Below are 20,382 nucleotides of genomic sequence, written 5' to 3'. Positions count from 1 at the left end.
TTGGTTTCACACAAAAAAGACACATGTGTACGTTTTTTTGTGTAAAAAATCAATTTTTCTACCAACGATAGCTCGATTTCACAGAAGTGTAGAAACAGTTACGAAATAACCTGCTCTTGGTATTAAAGGGTGCCACCAAAATAGCACTCGACGTTACACAAACTCAACCGAGGTTTCTTTGGAGGGTCAAACAAAAACGCTTGATACAATATGAAAAAAACTCAGCCCTTGCAACTGGCTCGAAATGAAATATTTTGCAGTTACGTCAACCATTTAAACATCGTGCGGTTCTTGAACCACACGAAACAACTGCTGAAATGTGCATGAAGCAGCTACAAAAGGAAGCAAAATTAACATTCCAATTTTAACGAAACCTCGCATTGCTCCTACGCGTTCCCTCATCTAACATGATGATGCCTTTAATCTAATACACCATCTGCTGCACAATGGTGGGGAGCGAGTTTGAGCAAAGCTCGATTTTAAGTACCACTCCTTGCAGGCTGTAGCATGTAGTCGCTTGGACTAACCTCAACAGCAAATATACAGCCGCCGTGATGGTTTTACCCTAGATCATTCGATTTTATAACTCTGTTATCACACTGAAATACCGTTGAAGACCTACAAATAATGGTTGTCGGTTGCCGAAATGGTTGATGCGACAAATTTAATCAATTGATTAATATTAACTCAAGACATTTCGTTCGTAATAACCTAAATAGCATACAGGAAAGTGGCCGAATGTTTGTAAAATTCCAGATAACTGCCAAAGCAATGTATAGGAACAGAATCCTCTAGATAGGGGAAAAAAGGAAATACAGGAGACCCTCGACATACGACTCATGCGACGATTCACAGATACAACGATTTGGATTTTGTCAGTTTATAAGTGTCAGTTGGCTTGAGTTATATTTTTATTTTTCCGCTGTTACATACACATAGCGGTCAAGGTCACTAAACACATTTATCTAGTTCAAATTTGAATGTTTTTGTCGCGTCAACAATTTTTGCAGTTAAAATAATACTATACTTTCACAACTAGTAGTTGACTTTTTAACTTCGGTTCTTCTTTTATTTGGCGTAACGTGCTACGTGGCCATGCCAGCCTGTACACAGACTTTCGAGACTTATTCAGTACCACGTAGCCGAATAGTCAGTCCTTGCTACGGAGGGACGGACCATTCTCGGATTATACCCACAACGGGCATATTATTAAGTCGTGCGTTTTGACGACTATACCAAGGGACCGCCCCTAATTTCGGTTATAAACTATGTTCAGGTTGTCCCCGAGTCGACCAAAAAAAATCGCGTAACTCGAATTTCCGCGTAAGTCATTTCACACGGTTACCTAAAATATAGCTATTTTTTTGTATAATTTTGCATTTAATGGATGATTTTAACCACTTAATTATTTATTTGACTGAATATTTCAATTTTATTTTAATATTTCAATATTTCCATGTTGCAAGATTTGTAAAATTCTATCAAAAGGAAAATTATTTTACATTTGACAATAGATGTGTCAAATCAGTACAGATTGCTTAAGGAATGGTCAAATTTAGAAAACTGCGTATCCTCGAATCCGCATATAAGAGGTACCGCGTATCTCGGGGACCACCTGTATAGACAATATATGACAATTTGACAGGATGGAAACAATTTATTTTGGGAATCAATTCCTGACTTTCTTTGTATGTAATTATATTCTTTTTTGGTGGCCCTCTTACATGAGTTTGAAGAAATCGTTATTTAAATTCAAATGTACGATTTTACTAAAATTACCAACATACTGTGAAATATTTGAAAACGAGTGCGAAATGTTAAGCTTCGATTTAAATGCAGCTCTTTCAAAGGACGTTGACGATTCTTGTGCATTGAGGTTTTTTGTCATATTAAAGCACATTATATGCAATTTTTATTAAAAATACTCTCTGCTCTTTCACCCTCCCTTGCTGCTGGCTGCATTGCGTCATGATAATTCCTGCGCAGATCTCCCCGAATTCCTGGTCCTGACAACGAGACGCAAGAAGCTACGCTTTGACATCAAACTTTTCACCCAATGTGTTGCAACGTGGGACAACGAAACGGAGAAAACTTTCTACATCGTCAAGTTTGTGCTACTGTACACGTGAGTACGAGCCCTGATACTAAAGTTGGCACATCATAAGCATTGGTTGCATCTACCAGATCCTTTTTTCTCATTTTACGCTTTTGTCTTTTAATGCTCTTAGTGGAATTTACTTGTGCTACAAAAATTGGTTTAAACCAAACCTTAATTAAAAAAAGCTTTTCCACACAGTCGCTAATGCTAGAGTGATTCATGTTTTAAGTTATATACAATATGTTACATAAATGTGTCAAGAGTCACGTTTTTACCTTTTTTTGTTCTTTTTTTACCACACTTACTTGTTAATGATATTGAGTGTCAGATAAGTTTGCATTATCATGCGTGTCATTATCACCATACTCTCTTTCCTATCACAATCACTGCAAAGGACATTTCAGCCCAAATCACCTGTACATCAACATTGAACATGGTTTATTTTGACATGATGACAGATAAAACAACACCTACTCATGTGACTTTTTGTGTTTTTCTACGCAAGCGAAACGAACAGCCCAAAATCACGGCTTTACGTGCAAACACAAAGTTCTACCATTCATTGAACAACCCGTAATCAAACAGCAGTCAACTTTGATATCGCTTGATCACAATTGCGTGAAGCATTCTTCCACCCCCTACTCCCACCTTCCCTCACACACACACACACACGCACACATACATCGCTCGTATACTTTGTGTTGTAGTAATGTGACTTGTGTAATATTTATCGTTCATATTTGTTACACACACTTTGCGCCAACTATCGAATACCAATCGATGGGCTTTCGCTTGTGATATAACAAATCGAAAGCAATCTTAGGATCTCGCCCTTCTACGCCCGCCCACACAAGAGCAGGGTGTGTGTGTGTGTGTGTGTGTGTGTGTGTGGATCCTTTTCTGAGGTTTGGAACGAATCGCTATAATCAGCTTAGAGGCCGGCTTCGGAGCACATAGCCCCGGCTTGTTCCCATCTGTTTCAGCCTGCTCGACGATGGCACATGACATTAGGTTCCGTCCCTTGCCAGAAGGCTCGATTTGTGTGACGGTATGAAAGATATCTTTTTCACATTCGATCCAGTACAACCGGCACCTTGTCGCTTCCGGCACTGGTAGCGTAGGGAGTGCAAAGGAACAGAAGCAGTTTGACTTTTGTTTGGCAAAAAGTGTCCCACTGGCAAACAGCTCCTTCATCATCGAACGGGGTGGGCGTACAGGGTAATCCTCACAGCGCGGGTAGAGTGAATTAAAGACGATTCGGAAGTGGTGGTCGCTTACCGGAAAACGATAAGACACTGCGCTGCCCGGGAGCATTACAAAGAGAAAGAGAGAAAGAGAGAGCAAGAAGGACGAAGGGACAGGCAATTCGGGCGACATACGGCCACGCAATGCGAATAAGATTTCACCAAATGATAAGCCGGTTCTCTCTCGTTCACTGACATTAACGCCATGGCATACTCATCCCTCCGGCCCTAGACCGTAGATTGCGGTGACTTCCCGTACACAAAAACGATTATTTCTCACGCATATACAACCCGAACGCCGCTCTCCCACGCATCCGCTGCTATCGCCCATTCAATGATGACAACAAATCTCTGCTATTCCACATTCCACCAACAAAACTGTTCAAAGCGCTGTGCATTGTTTCTGTACGCCACAGTGCAGGGAGGTGGATATTGGATGCGAATATTCCCGCCAACTTGAGAATTCTATTGACATTCTTCACAGCGTACGCGGAATATAAGCGTTCGTTAAAGTGCGATCGGTGCGATGCTGCTGGTATGCCGTTCTCCAAAAATTCGAAACCATCGCCAACAATTCTTAACCTCGAGCCTGATAATCCATGGTTACACATTTGCTAAGAAAACCCGGTCCCATTGCTCCAAATGGCCTCGGTAGAATTTTAGGGGGTAGAACCATTTTTATTTGCCATCGGATTACGTGTGTGCACTGAAAAGGGTCCCAGCGACACACAAGACACAATTTCCATCGCATTTCAACCGACGAGCGAGCTACTTGTTGCGGTTTTACTTGCCGCGCTTCGATAAGAGAATCGGCTAGATGAATAGATACTGCATAACTGTGTAATATTTTCGAACATTTTTGCGGATTTTCATGCAAAAATGCGAAAATCACCGCTCATTGGGATGGGGGAAAGGAATTTTGTAACACAGTAGGTTGTCGTTTGCATCTTTCGTCTGTACTACACGTGCTTTAGTGTATGGGTTCACCCCAAGCCAGGCGATTCGCGTAGCTTAAACGGAACATCAATACATTATCCCTTTAGCCGACCGACTTTATCGTGCCAACATACTACAAAGACCACTGTTTGTGCGATCGAAAGGATAAAGAAATCGAAACACGAAACATCGTCAACATCTCCTGAAAACGTGCCCGTCATAACCTCCTGCTGGCCAGAAAAGCTGCACTATATAAACACTACCAACCAACCCCCTTGCCATATCCAATAATCATTATCACCATTGTTTATTGTTTTCATTTCACGTGACAGCGGCTAGAGCTCGTTCTGGTTACTACACCAGTCTGGCAAATGTAATATCGTGGGGCTTTCGTTTAATTTTTCCTCTCCCCCTCCCATACGCTCCACCGAAACGGAGCGGACAAGTGTCGATGTCTACTTTAGCCCTTCGTTTGCCCGCATTATTCGACTAAATGTATGATTCTCTTTCTTTCTTTCTCGCCACAGGCTCCCGCTACTATTCATGACCGTAGCCTATTTCCAAATCGTTCGCGTACTGTGGCGCTCGGACACTATACCCGGCCATCGGGAATCCCGCAATCAGCCGTGTGGCAGTAAGTATTCAGTAAGGCTGCTGCCGCTGCTGCTAATTTCCAGTTCCGCAGGTCTGCCGTTTTGGTCGCCGTAGCACCATCTCTCCGTGCTAGTTTCCTTTAACCACCAAACCAAATCATTTAACAAGCAGGAATCTACTGCGAATCTCTGAAAAGCTGATTCACGAAAATGTATCCCTAAGCGGGAAACATCATCCCTCCCCGCGGACGAACCAATATCACCTTGCCGCACCTTTTGCGCCTCCACCTAGGGGCGTTTCCACCACAGCGTTGCCATCATTCAGAGCTGCCAGACAGTCTTTCAGGGTTCGCCGGTATTACACACACACGCACACACACATATATCGCATACGCAATATTTAGCTTGATCCCGCGTGTGTGCTATGTTTGTTTTATCGGCACGCTTTCCGCTTTCTTTTTTTTTACTTTCGTTTTGCGTAAACCATTCATCGACATCCTTTTATCCGACAGTTCACAGTACCAGGACTACACTCAATTGCGTGGGGAATACAAGCACTATGGGGCAGCTGCGTGCGCGCCGGAAAGCAGCGAAAATGTTAGTGGCAGTGGTGATCATGTTTGCCGGCTGCTATTTTCCTGTCCACATGCTAAACGTCGCAAGGTAAACATTGTGTGCGAAATGTTTTTTTTTGTTGTTTGCGCCACGATCTAGTTTTGCACCATTTATGCGTAGCGTAAAGATTCTGTTTATCGCTTATCTTGCTAAATTATTAACTAGTATTATTTCAGTACAACGCAAGTTTAATTTGATTGAAAAAAGATAAAAAAAAACGATACATCACAATTAGACTTTCTGTTACTAATTATTTAAACTTCTATATTTTTTTACGAAATATCGACTGATTAATAACATTACTGATCGTACGCTCTCGTGAAGGTTGTATTTCTGCACTAGAGGTGTGCCAAATGAACCAGAACCGTACGGTTTATTCAGTTCACGTGAAAAAAGTGAATGAACCGTTTTACAAGAATAGAACGCTTTGGTAATTTTGATAAATCGAAATAAAATAAAAATCAACATAGTGACTTAATGCATTCTTTAATTTAAAAAAAATCAACAGAAAAAATCATTTATATGCAGAACAAGAAACGGTCAATTTTAAACTGCACAATGCGTTCTAACGTCAAATGATTGATTGTCAATATTGGCTTGTTGTTGAGGCTACCAGGTCACCCGATCTGTAGTTCTACCGATTTACGAATAGTATACCGCTTCACAGACTCTACAGGTATTGCTATTTGTAAAAGAACGAAATGAACCCGAATCACGTTCCCATTCATTGTAAAGAACGACTCGGTTCACATAAAAGAACGGAAATGCCCACCTCTATTCTACACTAGTGTTATATTGAATTAGTTTCTTTTTGCTCGCGTACTATGGACGCAGGCGCTCAGGGCGATGCCGTGTATACGGACCTACAAGCGGCGTTTGATAGAGTGGATCATCGGTGGATGCAGCTGACGAAACTGTGCAAAATTGGTCTGTCGAATCCCCTTATAGTCCGGCTCATAGTTCATACCTTCTTGGCCGCTCATATCGAGTCAAACTTAAGCACAAAGCTTCATCGCTAATCAGTTGTCACTCCGGAGTACCACAGGGAAGCAACCTTGGCCCCTCGCTATTTTCCTTTTTTATAAACAATCTGATGTATGTGTTACCCGATGATTCTTATCTTTTATACGCAACTGATGTGAGGCTTTTTAGTAAACTGTAGCACAGTACAGTGTGGTGAACGACCAATAATATGGAAATCTCCATAAATAAGTGTTGTATCATGGCTTTCTATCGCTTGAAACGACCATTTTTGAACAGTTACTACATTAATGAAACGGAACTGCAACGGTGTACTTTATTTCACCTTCAGGACACACATTGAGAGCATTGTTGTCAGAGCAAACAAAATTCTAGGCTCTATTATCCGACAACCTACTGAATTTGGAAATTCTCTGCGTTTAAAGTCTTTATACATGTTACTTGTCTAGACCGAACCATCTTCGAGTTTAGCTATGTAGGTAGGTGTCCCCAAACAATAAGGCAATAGGGCAAATTGAAGCTATGCAACGTAGATTTACTAGAGTCGCGGTTCGTTGCCTCCCTTGGCGAGGAAATTTTAATATGCCTGTGACTACCGCCAAGCGGTGTTTTTTGCTTGGGCTGCAATCTCTGAAACATCGCTGAAAAGTTGCACAAAATGTGTTTGAGGCCAGGTTGTTGAGACATGAGATTGACGCGCCTGATTTGCATAAAAAAAATATTCCCATTTACGCACCAGCTAGAACTCATAGACAATGTACATGTCTGCACTATAAGTATAGGAGAACCTTAGCCTCATACAATGACTCTCTATTGACAATGTGTAAACAATTCAATTGTCATTTCAAAACATTAATTTGTAGTCAAAGCGTTAAAATAATGGTTTTAGAATCTTACGCACTCCGACATATGTAAGATTAGGTTTATCACATAGAATTAAGTGGCAAGGGCCATAGTCTATGTAGTACCAGGCCCATGAATTGTCGTAATAAATAAATAAATAAATAAATAAATAAATAAATAAATAATCTTTTCTATATTTCTTCCCCGTCTCTTTAGGTATACTGTCGATATTGGACAAAGTGATATAGTGGCTGTGCTATCTTTATTTTCTCACTGGCTCTGCTACGCCAACAGCGCCGTTAACCCTGTGATCTACAACTTCATGAGCGGTAGGTATCTGGTACTGGGACCCTTCACGATTCTAGTCAGCTTTTTGTATGGAGTTTGACAGTTTTAGGCTGAAATGATGTAAACACTCCATACAAAACCGCACATAAAACTAGCCTGCAATTTTCAGTCTAGATTATTCTAGCCTCAAAGCAAGAATTAGATTCGAGTACCTGCCCAAAAAATGGCAAAACAAGGTGGTGTTTACATTTATTAGGTGCATTAAAAAGATCTGGTGATGGAATCCAGAATCAAAGTGTATGTGTATACCTGGACGGTGGTCGCATAGCATGTTTTTTATAACGAAATTTGAACATCATTTTTTGACAGGATGGGTGAAAACTTTTGTTCAAACAAGCTTTCTGGAGGCTTGACGAATACACAAAACACAACGCTTGAAATCTTCATTCAGAAACAGAAGCGATAAAAATCAGCTTTCTTAATTCATACACCTTGGGATAAGCCCACCTGTATATTATACCGACTTAGATAGCTGCTCGAAAACTTCTATACAATGCAAACAGCTGACAGGCTGAAATTTCAGCCTACGAACTTAAAACGGAAAGGGCACCACTATCAGTCATCAGTCTATCAGTCTGTTCCCGAGTTACGCGGTTTTCGACTAACGCGGATTCGGAGATACGTGGTTTTCTAAATTTGACAGATCAAATGTCAAATCAGTACAATTTGTTTCAAGAATCGTTCACTGTAGTATAAGAAGTGACTAAATTGAATCCAAATTCCGAGTAACAAAGTGTATTTTGGTCGAAAACTGCGAAATTCGACTTACGCGGATATTCGAGTTACGCGGATTTCTCGGGATCGCACAAACCGCGTTACACGGGAACAGACTGTACATTCGTTTCATTCCATGCATTTAAAAGTTGCTCGCTTTAAACCTATTAACAAACGAGTATGCTTAACACATTTGTTAAATTTTTAGTTTCCTTTAACTATAAAATGCTGAAGACTCTTAGCCTAGGAATTATAAACTTATGAAATTTATGTTTAGCAGTAATGCTGTGTAGATCTTACAGGGTTTCCGCGATTTATTGGTCAGTTAAAATGATTTTTTTTGGAGCGTTCCCACGATTTTTTTATCGTATCCCATAGATTTTTGGTACGTTCTCATAATTTATTGGTATTTTCTGATTGGATATCAATACAATTGGACTAAAAAATTCTGGAAAACGGACAAAAATCGTGGGAACGCACCAAAAAAATATGGGAACCCACCAAAAATTGATGGGAACCAACCAATAAATCGTGGGAACCCCCCCCCCCCCTGATTATGATTATTATTTATGATAATTACATAGATTGTTCTTAACTATAGCATGAAAATTACTTGAATTCTTCCTATATTACTTTAAGTCAACGCTGTTCGCCTCTACTTGTTGAAACCAATACATCTCCGACGGGAGCTATCGGCGATCCTGGATATTTTTGGCAATCTCGAATCAATGCTAAGTGCTAAGTACTTTTACTTCTACCATTTATTCACTGCAATTAATGTGTGGGTAAGATAGGCATGCAAACTTGGCGTCATTTGGATCGAATTAATGTGTGTTCCCAACTGCTCAGGGATGATGTATGAAACTAAAGCAGAGATGTACATTTTTATGTGTGTGTGTGTTTTTTTCCTAACAGCTTAACAACTCGCTACAATCGATATCATTATCCCAAGAGCGTTTTGTGACAGGGTTTTGTCAAGCGTTTATCGTTTCGGTAAAACGTACATTTATTTTATTCATAGCCCGTAGGATACCTGCAAACAGCTGGTGCAACATGTTCATCCAGTGCGAAGAATGTCAGGCAAAAATCAAAGCAAAAAATCCAGAACACAAGTGAAACAATATTCTGTCAGCGACATCATGGTCCCATGTTTACACACTTCGTTAGACAATATGGTATGGACATATGCAGCACGATCGACTGCGCTGCCTTGCTGCCAATGCAAAAAGGGCGCAAAATCAATTATGTATGTACGCCCCGGCAAGGAACTAACGGCAAAGGGTTGCACGGGTGGAAGCCATTTCATCTACACTTCTCGCGTTGACGTGCGCGGGCTATACATCGCGTGACACGATTAACTTTTGATCCTTCCCCATCCATGGCAATAGGCATCCAAGTTTTCATCGTTTAATGAAATGCGCTGCTAGCGCATGAACGTTCCACCACACAGGTCATTTTTTGTTCGCTAGCGTTTCTCTCACTTCAATCGCTAGCGTAGATTATTTGCTTGAAGTGAGCAACATTTTAATTGAAACAGCCAAACATTGTGCCAACGTATGAATGTACTAAGCGACAGCAATAATTTAAATCGAGTGTAGAATCGTTCAATCAAATCGACACCTTCACCATCGGCGAGTGCTATAATGGCGTCATATACCTAGCTTATCGGCACCCGCAGCATTTGTGCCTATCCTGCGCAGCTATCCTACCCATTTTTGAAGGTTACAAAATGTGTGGGAGGCCTCGTTCCTTCATTTGATCAGCGTTTGGCCATTTTGTGACACTAATTGTGTGACAAACTGCCATGCGAAACAGCAGCCATCCTTGACGGTTAATCTAACAAAAGAAACAGTTTTAATGTCCAAAAATCAAATATTACCAAGGAATCAGTGCATTTTATAATAAGAACAATAAGTGCCAATAAGAACAATAAGAACAATCTTGAGCAAAAGGTGCATTTGAGAGAGTTCGTGAGAATAATGCTCGCCAAATTCGGCGATGTAACGAGCATTACATTTTCATTGCCAAAATAAGGTGAATTCAACAAAAATGTTTATTAATACGTGTATTAAACGTGTTTCCCTACGTGTTATTATATTTTTAAGAGGGAAGAAATCGAATGTAGGAAATTTGGCTCGAAACGATTTTGACACCCAAATTTCAAATATTGTCATAACAAAAAAGACACCAAATTCATGCCAAATTTTCAATATTTTCATCATACAAACATACATTTATAAAACTGGGAATGTTTTCCCGAAACATTGAAACAGAGTAACTTAAAAAAACATTAAGAATTTGTGTTACAAAACATACTTGGTCCCATTACCCGATGAGCGTAACTCGTCCCGATGGGCCCGAATAAACGGCGTTCCACTGTACATGCTATCTTTAACCATTATACAATTTTCTCGAAATGAATATTATAGCTCCAACCATGGTCCGTAATTTCTATTTCTGTTGTTTGCTCCTTTTTTGCAGGAAAATTTCGCCGTGAGTTTAAAAATGCACTCGAAAAGTGCCGCTGCCTAAGAAGCTCCCACGCCTATGGTGGACGTGTCGGGGGTTATGATGACCGTTCGCTCTGCCACACCGCCACACGGTTAAACGTCAGCCCCAGCACCAGAAGCAATTATCATTTGGCCAGTGTAAGAGATGCCAGGTTTAAGGTTATTTCAAACTTCTTTTCCTCTCGTGCTTACTGTTCCGTTGTGCCATGCTTACTGTTACCTTACTGTTGTGTTCCCTCACCCCGTTCCGCCAAACAGTAGCACGGGCACGATCAAAACCAAAGATTTATAGTGCGTTAATATTTCCTTTTAATGTGTCTACCCTTTTCCCCCCATGTACCCCCATTGGCCGTTGCCGTGTACTCACAATGAACAGCAACACACGCAGCAAACGTCATTCAATGGCAGCCGCCATCAGCACGGCCGTAACAGCATCAATCATCCCGGCAGTCTGCAGCCACAAATCTCGCCAATCTCGGTCGAGGAGCGACTGGCGCTCACCAAAAGCTTGGACGGTGAAACCCTTCAGCTGACAAATCGCAAAAACTCTTCCACCCTCACCGGAAGCAGTAACGGTAGCGGCCTAGGAAATGGCAATGGAAACGGTGCCGGCAACGGTAGCCCATCTATGCTACACCAACACCAGCACGGTAACCTGCACAGCCACCACAGTGAACAGCACAAGGACCAAACGCTAGCGGAGGACGCGACCACCACTCTGCAGGAACAATCTGTCACTGCTCCAACGACCATGCTAATGATTGTAAATAAATCGAGCAATTGTAAAATTGGTGGCACTTGACAGGCAAAGCTGCACGTTTCCTGGCGGAAGCCTCGACCGGACCAGAAACCCTGGACGCAGTTGCAGTAGGAATCGAATCATTGTTTTATGTATATTTTTTTATTTATTATAAATCCGCCCCTTACCGGAAACGAGCTGCACGACCACACTTAGCTAATCGTGCTCGAACTGCGCACCGATAGATAGTATTCCAAAGCTGTAAGGTACATGATGAGTTGAGCAGTAAATATAGATAAAGTAAGCAGGAGAGTATATCTTATGAAGGATGTTCAGTGGACGCATGTATTCGCTGGTCCATCCACAAATGAATGTATTATTAATGTACGTCATGTCGCGAGACGGCGCGATACGGGAACGAACCCGATAAAGCAGCGTAACGAAACCACTAAAGCCGAAACCATTAATTAAAACTACTTGTTGGAGTATCATCTACGGTCGGGGATTTCGAAGAATAACCAACCATCCGGCGAATGAATTGTGGCTGAATCCTAGCAAATTATGAATTACGTCGATTCTCCCGAAAATAAAGCCACCATTAAACACAAACACATCGTGTCGGTCACAACGGTCACTTTTAGTGAAGTGCTTGCGACAACATAGTAAAACAGAGAGATATGCAGCGATTAAGCATTTTGAACATCCATCGGAGTGGTGGCACTCGAACAACGTAGTTGCAGGCTTCGCCGACCGGTGCATCACAATCGATACAACACGGACTTCAAACGAGTCGTAGTCATGTACTTCCAAATCGATTGTGATGCTCTGCGCGGCCTGTTATCATAAGCACCACGATGCACATGTGTGTTACAGGCTGCCCAAAGGATTCGCTGCTGCAGTAGTTGAGCAGTTTATCTCTCGCGGGCAAAAGGATAAACTGAACAACTACTGTGCATCGATCGCTGTACGACTCGGGTTCGTTCCAATTAATTGCAAAGCTATGTGTACTTTTATTCTACTGGAAGGTTGAGGGTCTAATGTAAAGAAGGAAACAAACAAAAAGAGGGAACCATTAATACTACGATAAAGAAAGACTTTTTTGTATTGTAAATATTGTTATAGCTAAACACATTCGTCTAACGATACTTTCTGTATAAAACGATGCTCCAACTAATGCAAAGAAGTCAATAAAACTTACGCGACCCCACACAATTGTGTGTCTTAGTTTCATCGCCAGATGACAATTCGGTTGCATCGATTGGTGTCCGTATGTGCCCCATGTGCTTCTTGTCAATTTTCAAATTGTACCACCGCATGGTTACAGTTAGCAGAATCTAGCAGAATCTAGCGCGTTTCTGCTTCGTGTATTTGAGGCCTTATATGTATTGTTATATTATATTGTATTGTTGTACGTCATTTGGCCAATTCCCCACAATATCACAAAATTTCTTGTTGCGTTATGTGCGTTATGTTTAATCTCTAAACCAAGTGCCACAAATCCACTAAACGACCCCTAAACGGGGTCTAAACGGCTCAAGCTCTCAACCTAAAATGTATCTAAATAAACTTCATTTAGCAGACGGTAAACGACTAATGCATTATGCAAAAATGCAAAAAAAAAGCTGGTGGCACTGTCTGTTGATGAGATAGCCTGGCGAGATAAGATAGTGGATAGCCACAGTTGATACCCACGTATTTGACCACACGACCACTCTTAGGCGTCATCCATTAATTATGTAACGCTGATACGTGGGGGGTCTTGAAACGTCACGATTTGTAACATAGGGGAGAGGAGTAGTTTATCTTTTGTTACGTAACGCAAAATAAAATGTTTGAACTTTTATTTTTTAGAATAAACGAATAAACGAAAATTCTTCTACATGACTTATCCATCTTCGCGGTTATGCCAATTTATAAAAGATCTCTGTACTTTTTCATGTACTTCGCAGCCGAATAGGTCGTCATTTGGTCCGTTGAATTTGGTTACCACGGACGGAAGGACGGAAAAACTTAACACACGATCCTTGCAGTAACGTTGCATTCTGTTTCTGCGACGACCACAGTGTGCGTGCCACTCGATTGTACAGGCAGGTATTTGAAGATACAGGCGTCCCCCGAGTTACGACCCCCTCAAGTTACGACGATTCGCAGATTTGGTTACGACGATTTTGATTTTGACAGTTTAAAGTTATCATTGAGACGAAATTTATATATTTTTTTTGAATTTCTGTGCTGAAAACCGTTACAAACACATTTCCACAGATTCCTTAACTCCCCGGTCTTGAATATCTACATCGTGTAAACGACTTTTGGAGGAAAATTTATACATTATCGAACATTATTTTAAATAAAATACACGATATCATAGATCCAACTCTTCAATATCAGTTATAAATTTTATATTCACAGATATTCGACATACGACTATTTCGACTTACGCCTTGCTTTGGGACATTTTTTCGGTTCCAAATACAGTCGTATCTCGGGGGACACCTGTAGTAGCATGCGATTCGCAAGTGGCGACACGCGTTTCAAACAAATTGGAGATGGAGTTGATTTAGTCTGCCGTGGTCGTAATTTTATATATACAGTGGAGCGCCGTTTATCCGAGTACCTTTTATCCGGCTGTCCATTTATCCGTGCTGTTGAGAAATGACAGTTCAATACAATGGTGACATTGCGTTATGAGGAGGATATTTAAAAAAGCGATTAAAAAAAGCACAGTGTCATAATAAAAGACACGATAATTCAAGGCAAATTTCAAATATTCTCATTGGAATACATGTTAATAAAAACGGTGTTATTTTTATCAAAAAATAAAATAATTTTCCAAAAACTAATCAGAAATTCTAGAAAAAATATATCATTTGACTCATTATCCGTGTTATTCGCATATCCGGGCGAGGTCAAGTCCCGCGAAGCCCAGATAAATGGCGCTCCACTGTACATCGAAAATGCAACCGAAACTATCGCAAAAATTATCGATTTGATTGCTGCATGGGACAACTTTTCTTTATATAAAATAAAACGTTTTTTTTTTTTGTTCATTAAAAAGTTCATTTTGTTATTAAAAAAAATGTGAATATACAGAATAAGGTAAAAAACAAAAATTCACCAAAAAATCTGGATTTGTTCAATAAACTAAGCTGTGGGGTGCAGTTCATCTGTAACGTAATTTGGGGGAGGGAGGTTTCTTTCAACGGTACAGTTTGCTACACTAGGGGACAGGGGGTCGAAAATTTGCAATGTTTGCGTTACATAATTGATAAATGACGCCTTATACATTATTCCTCGGAAGGGTTTCAAAGGGAAGGTTTTTAAAGGCCATGATCAGATAAAGCTTAGTAAAACACATTACAAGAAAAGGTAGGCAATATAATGATGAGTTATAAAGCGCCATCTATGGAGCAAACCAGTGAAGCTATCGAGCTTTCGTTTTTTTTCTATGGATATTTGATTTTCCAGCCATTTAAGCTTTATGGTGGCGCTTAGGAACGCCGCTGCCCGACTAAAATTTATTGAAAAATTTGACAATCGAAAAATAACGCTTGTTATTATAAACAAAATACAACTAAGTTTTGTTTCTCTCATTTTGGATGAAAATAATTGGAAAACTTAGGTGATATTTGTGTTAAATTGTTGGTGTGCTCTGCCGAAGCAATCTAAGGCCGCTGCCAGGCACACTAAAAAAACACCGTGACGAAAAAGTTTGAAAACCGAAAAATAACCCTTGTTATGGTAAACAAACAAAACGTGAATACTAATAGCAATTTCGTTAGCATTTCGCTCACCGATGGGTGGACCGAATTCAGTGGACCGATAAAAGGAGCGTTACTTTTTTCGTTACGCTGTTTTTTTTTTTGTGTTTCTGGCATCGGCCTAACAGCAACTTCGCTGCGCCGACGGGTGGACCGAATTCGGTAGACGGAAAGCAGAAACGTTACAATGCGTTATATTCCATCTGTCTTTTTTGTCGTTACGGTGGTTTTTGGGTGTGTCTGACAGCGGTCTGTTGTCTTGTTCGATAGCTGCCAGAGCGCGGCCTTACTTTTGCTCTTTTCCCAGTTCACATCACTTCAGCAGACTTCGATCAAATGGTATAAATTTATGCTTTTTCGGTCTGTCACTCGAATGTCAGTCATCTGGTCATTTGTATACAATTAAACAGCAACAACAATAAACCGCACCGCATCTGCTCAGCAATAAGTGAAAATTTGTTGTAAAATCGGCCAAATTTAGTACAACCATGGTTGAATCAACAATGGAAGATTATAAAGGAGACGACGGACCGCAGAATGTGCTAGATGCATTCCAGGAGAATGATAAACTGCGCGTGTTAAAGTTGATCGACGGGCTGCATGACAAGTCCGTCACGGAAGACGATTTCGAACATGCTTATGAAGAGTATTCCGGAATATTTTCCAAGTACCAGGAGCAGCCTCACTTGTTGGATCAAAGTCTGGAGGAGATAGTCAACCAAATCATTCCCTACCTGCAGGAGTCGGATGTGGAGCTTACCATCAAACATCGCGCTTCGAAATATCTCTACCAGCTATGTAAAGTTCGCACATTTAAAGCATTCGTGAAGAATCTTCCCCATGAAGTGCGTCACTTGCCCTTCGTGTTGAGTCTGGTCGAACAACAAAATCTAGACGATTGGCAAAACTGGGAAACGCGTTACATGGGACTGCTCTGGCTATCCCTACTAGTACTGAATCCTTTTGATTTGAGCCGGCTAGATGCGCTCGATGCTGGATGCGCTACGACGATGGAACGAATCTACGAACTGTGTAAAGCAAACTGCCTAAAAGATGATAGCTGCTCACCGGTGGTCGCATTTCTCGTGGCACGATTCGTCATAAGAAATGATGTAAAAATGGTGTATCTAGAAAAAATGTTCGACTGGGCAATGACCGTCAATGTCGACTATCGGGTCGATGTAAAACTTGGTCCTCTTTCAGCAATTGCTTGCATCCTGAAACATGGAAAGCGAGAAGACCTGCTTCCCTACGTAAAACGGCTGAGCAATTGGGTGTTGCATTTGGATTACGATACGATATCGAAGGACTTCAAAGTTTACAAAACGTGCATCAAAATCTGTCAACGTATCGGACTCGTCCTACTGCCGCCTAAAATTGCTAAATGGCGATACCAGCGGGGCGCACGATCGCTACTAGCTAACGTGCAGAAAACGGTAACGCTCGCCTCTCTCAAGGAGGTGCAGCAAACAGAATCGCTTCCAGAATGTTCGGAAGAAGAGGAAGATGTAGATGACGAGGAGGTGCCGGCCGATATCGAGGAAATCATTGAACGATTGCTGCACGGACTGAAAGGCAACTCGACAATCGTTCGCTGGTCATCGGCAAAGGGTATCGGGAGAATCACGAACCGATTGCCCAAGCTGCTGGGCGATGAAGTAGTTTCTTCAGTGATTGAACTGCTTAACCCACTGGAACAGGACGATGCGTGGCACGGTGCCTGTTTGGCATTGGCCGAGCTAGCCAAACGGGGTCTACTGTTGCCCTCACGTTTGTCGGAAATTGTTCCATTGCTGTTGCAGGCGCTAGTGTACGATGAAATTCAAGGATACCGCAACGTGGGACAAAACATACGGGATGCGGCATGTTATATGAGCTGGGCATTCGCCAGGGCGTACCACCCGTCAGTTCTGCAGCCGTTTGTAGAACGTATTGCTTCGGCACTTTTAGTGACGGCCGTTTTCGATCGTGAAATCAATTGTAGACGTGCTGCATCTGCTGCCTTCCAAGAGAGCGTAGGACGGTTGGGCAATTTCCCGCACGGCATCGACATTCTTACCACAGCTGATTTTTTCTCCGTCGCGGTACGAAGTAATGCATTTCTGAACATAAGCGAATATATCGCAAAATTTGATGAATATAAGTATAATTTAATCGGTGAGTGCTGCAATGCTACTCTTTTAATTCTGATGTATGCACACTCTATATTGATCATGTATCGTTACCGTTTCTGTTTCAGATCATCTCATATCTCGCAAAATCAATCACTGGGATACGAATATACGCGAGCTATCTGCGCAGGCATTAAATAATCTCACCAAACACGCCCCGCAATACATGCAAAACACGGTGTTGCCGCAATTATTTCAGCTCGCAGAGTCTACCGAACTCAATACACGCCACGGTGCCGTACTGGCGATTGGGGAAGTAATTAACGCTCTGCAAAAGCTCACCACAGCAACGCACACCGACGGGGAACAAGGATGTTTCGTAAACGATACAATTATCGAATTGGCAGGCCAATTGATTGGAAAGTATAGGCAGCGTGGACAATTCAAGGGGATGAGCGGAACCTACATGAAACACGGCTGTGCCAGTTTCATACGAAACTGTAGCGAAGCTAAGCTACCGATCACCCAGAGAGAATATTTAGGTAAATACATATACATATAGTAGAGCCTGCCTGTAAATCACTATTTACACTCCCCAACTGATACTTTCTCTTCTATAGAATCCTGGCAACTGTTGCTGGATGAAAGCATTATCGACGAAAAGTCGACGACGCGCGAACAGGCTACGGTGGCATTTTCGAGATTTTGTGACGCTTACTACAAGGCGGAACCCGCTGATCGTTTGGGAAGTCTGATCGATAATTACATCAGAGAGATGGGCGACACGCAAATTGAACACAAAGCACAAGGCATTGTGTCCGCACTTGGTGCATTGCCACTGTTTATGCTGGAGCTGCGCTTGCACGATATCGTAATGGTGATTGATACGAAAACCGTGGTCCCAGAAATGTTTGCAGTAGGCTACAATCACTCCGAGCTGCGCAGGGACTGCATTCGCGCTTTGATGAACATCGTCCAGACTGTTGGATTCGCACATTCGGCCCAATTCAACGACATACTTTGCGGACCTGTCTACGGTTGCTATCTACGAGCCCTGGAAGAGTATGCACTAGACAACAGAGGCGATATTGGTTCGTGGGTTCGGGAGGCTAGCCTTAACGCTCTCTATGCATTTCTGACCAAGTGTCCCTCCTCGCTGCTCACTCCACAGCATGTGCAGGATGCAATGATTGCCATAGCGAAGCAATCGGTTGAACGAATCGATAAAATCCGTGCCGTCGCTGGTAAAACGTTCACCTCGCTCATATACCACGAGCCAGAAATTCCACACATGACCCATAGGCAGGAACTGCAGAGAATCTTTCCACGCGACACTACTGAGGTACTGTGGCTATTTCCGCATCACACATTCCCAATGTTCATTGAGCTGCTAAGCATAAACCCTTATGTGGAGCAGGTGTCCGCCGGATTGATACTGAGTGTCGGTGCACCGACCGAATCGCTGCATACGTGTGCGTCCAAAATTTTGAACGACTATTTAAAAACGCATCAAAGCTTCATAGAAACCTTCGGCACGGTGGTTCTAAAAATTTTAAAAGAAAAAACAGTGAAAGACACCCTATTCATTACGTCCACATTTCAATTCCTGGCCGAACTGTTGAACTCTTCCGCCAACGCCAAGGTGTTGCTGGTGTCGGAAGAAAGCGCGCTCGGTTTTGCTGAACCAATATTCAACCTGGTGAACGATTTGATAACGCACACCAAAAAGCATATCGATTCCATTCCCGTTTATTGTGCCCTAATGTTGGCGCCAAAAATCTGCAAGCGAGTATTAAGTAAACTAGTCGTGTACCTCGGGATGGTGTGCGTTAATATCCGCCGTGAGACAGCTCTAAAAATGTACGAAACTCTGCTCGTTTACGGAGACCAAACATCCATACCGGAGGAAAATCTCGACGAAGTTTTGGTCTGCTTAAGCGAGGAAAAGTGGGACGGTGAACTCGAGGAAGCTCGCCAAATACGCAATAAGCTTTGTTCGCTGATGGCTATTAAACCACCAGTTACAAAAGCGAAGAAGTAATCGACTTACGCTTCAATACAATACCGCTAAGCTCCTTTTTGTCATGCAACATGCAAATGAGATTGAAATGCCTTACTAACTAATATACTATACTGCTTCTGTGGAATGTCGCACATTCGAACTAACTCGAAATACACTTATTCACCAATGTAACCACTGGTAAAACAATACTTAATGTATTCATTTATTGACTGTGTCCAACCCTCATATAGAATTTCTTTACAAAAATCAACGATCATCAATACAATACAACTGTTCCGGGTGTATTTTTGTGGATATTGTAAAAGTGTGACATTTCGTTCAACCGTATCAATGGGAACAATTGTGCTCATTTGTTTTAATTTATGCGATAGGAAGGGAGATGACTAAAATGCGCTAACCTTAGATAGTTACGCAAGCTTTAGAATTGATCCGGTAAAAATCAGTCCAGGACCAGGTCCCGTTTAAATGTAAGGACAAGGCAGTCTGTATGGACTCGCAGCACAAAACATACCACAGAACGCTATCAAAAATATGTTCTCAAAATAAACGTACAGGCGGTCTCCGAGATACACGGTTTATGGGGACCGAAAACGGCCGCAAAATACCGCGTATCTCGGATTTCCGCGTAAGTCGAATCTCGTGATTTCCAGCTAAAATATCACAAATATTCGAGTAATTTTGCAAGTAGGGGGCGGTTTTAGTCACTTTATGAATTATTTGATATGGTTCTGACTGAATATAACAGTTTTAAACCTTTTGAAATAGTTTTTAACATTCGATCGAACGGGAAATTATTTGGCAATTTACAATTGATGTGTCAAGTCAGAACAATTTGCTCAAAGAACTGTCAAATTTAGAAAACCGCGTAT

At 41.7% G+C, this 20,382-nt stretch overlaps 2 protein-coding genes across 4 annotated transcripts in view; both read left to right on the top strand.

Annotated features, from left to right (window-relative positions):
• Window positions 1–13,448, top strand: part of LOC120893915 (neuropeptide SIFamide receptor-like) — a 59,582-nt gene extending 46,134 nt beyond the window's left edge. For 2 of the 3 annotated variants that reach the window (XM_040296143.1, XM_040296142.1), the window contains 6 exons: window positions 1,987–2,125; window positions 4,806–4,912; window positions 5,384–5,534; window positions 7,527–7,639; window positions 10,854–11,041; window positions 11,259–13,448. In XM_040296143.1, coding sequence (XP_040152077.1) covers window positions 1,987–2,125; window positions 4,806–4,912; window positions 5,384–5,534; window positions 7,527–7,639; window positions 10,854–11,041; window positions 11,259–11,684 — 1,124 coding nt within the window. In that variant the 3' untranslated portion in view covers window positions 11,685–13,448. The remainder of the gene's footprint in view (window positions 1–1,986; window positions 2,126–4,805; window positions 4,913–5,383; window positions 5,535–7,526; window positions 7,640–10,853; window positions 11,042–11,258) is intronic. The other variant, XM_040296144.1, reaches the window with a different exon arrangement.
• Window positions 13,449–15,764: 2,316 nt separating this feature from the next.
• Window positions 15,765–19,701, top strand: LOC120895693 (tubulin-specific chaperone D). The gene is made up of 3 exons (XM_040299253.1): window positions 15,765–17,536; window positions 17,619–18,032; window positions 18,111–19,701. The coding sequence occupies exons 1-3, from the start codon at window positions 15,868–15,870 to the stop codon at window positions 19,529–19,531; spliced, it is 3,504 nt and encodes a 1,167-aa protein (XP_040155187.1). The 5' UTR covers window positions 15,765–15,867; the 3' UTR covers window positions 19,532–19,701.
• Window positions 19,702–20,382: the final 681 nt, after the last annotated feature.

Source organism: Anopheles arabiensis, chromosome 2 (assembly GCF_016920715.1).
Source record: "Anopheles arabiensis isolate DONGOLA chromosome 2, AaraD3, whole genome shotgun sequence".
Classification (NCBI taxonomy): domain Eukaryota; kingdom Metazoa; phylum Arthropoda; class Insecta; order Diptera; family Culicidae; genus Anopheles; species Anopheles arabiensis.
The sequence above is the reverse complement of the archived record's forward strand: the minus strand, read 5'-3'. Positions and strand labels throughout refer to the sequence as shown.

Bases quoted from the DNA above. Each gene is read 5' to 3' on its own strand.
- LOC120895693 (XM_040299253.1), top strand. From the start codon at position 15,868: ATGGTTGAATCAACAATGGAAGATTATAAAGGAGACGACGGACCGCAG. The intron at 17,537-17,618 runs GTGAGTGCTGCA...TTTCTGTTTCAG, and splicing joins ATATAAGTATAATTTAATCG to ATCATCTCATATCTCGCAAA. The intron at 18,033-18,110 runs GTAAATACATAT...TCTCTTCTATAG, and splicing joins CACCCAGAGAGAATATTTAG to AATCCTGGCAACTGTTGCTG.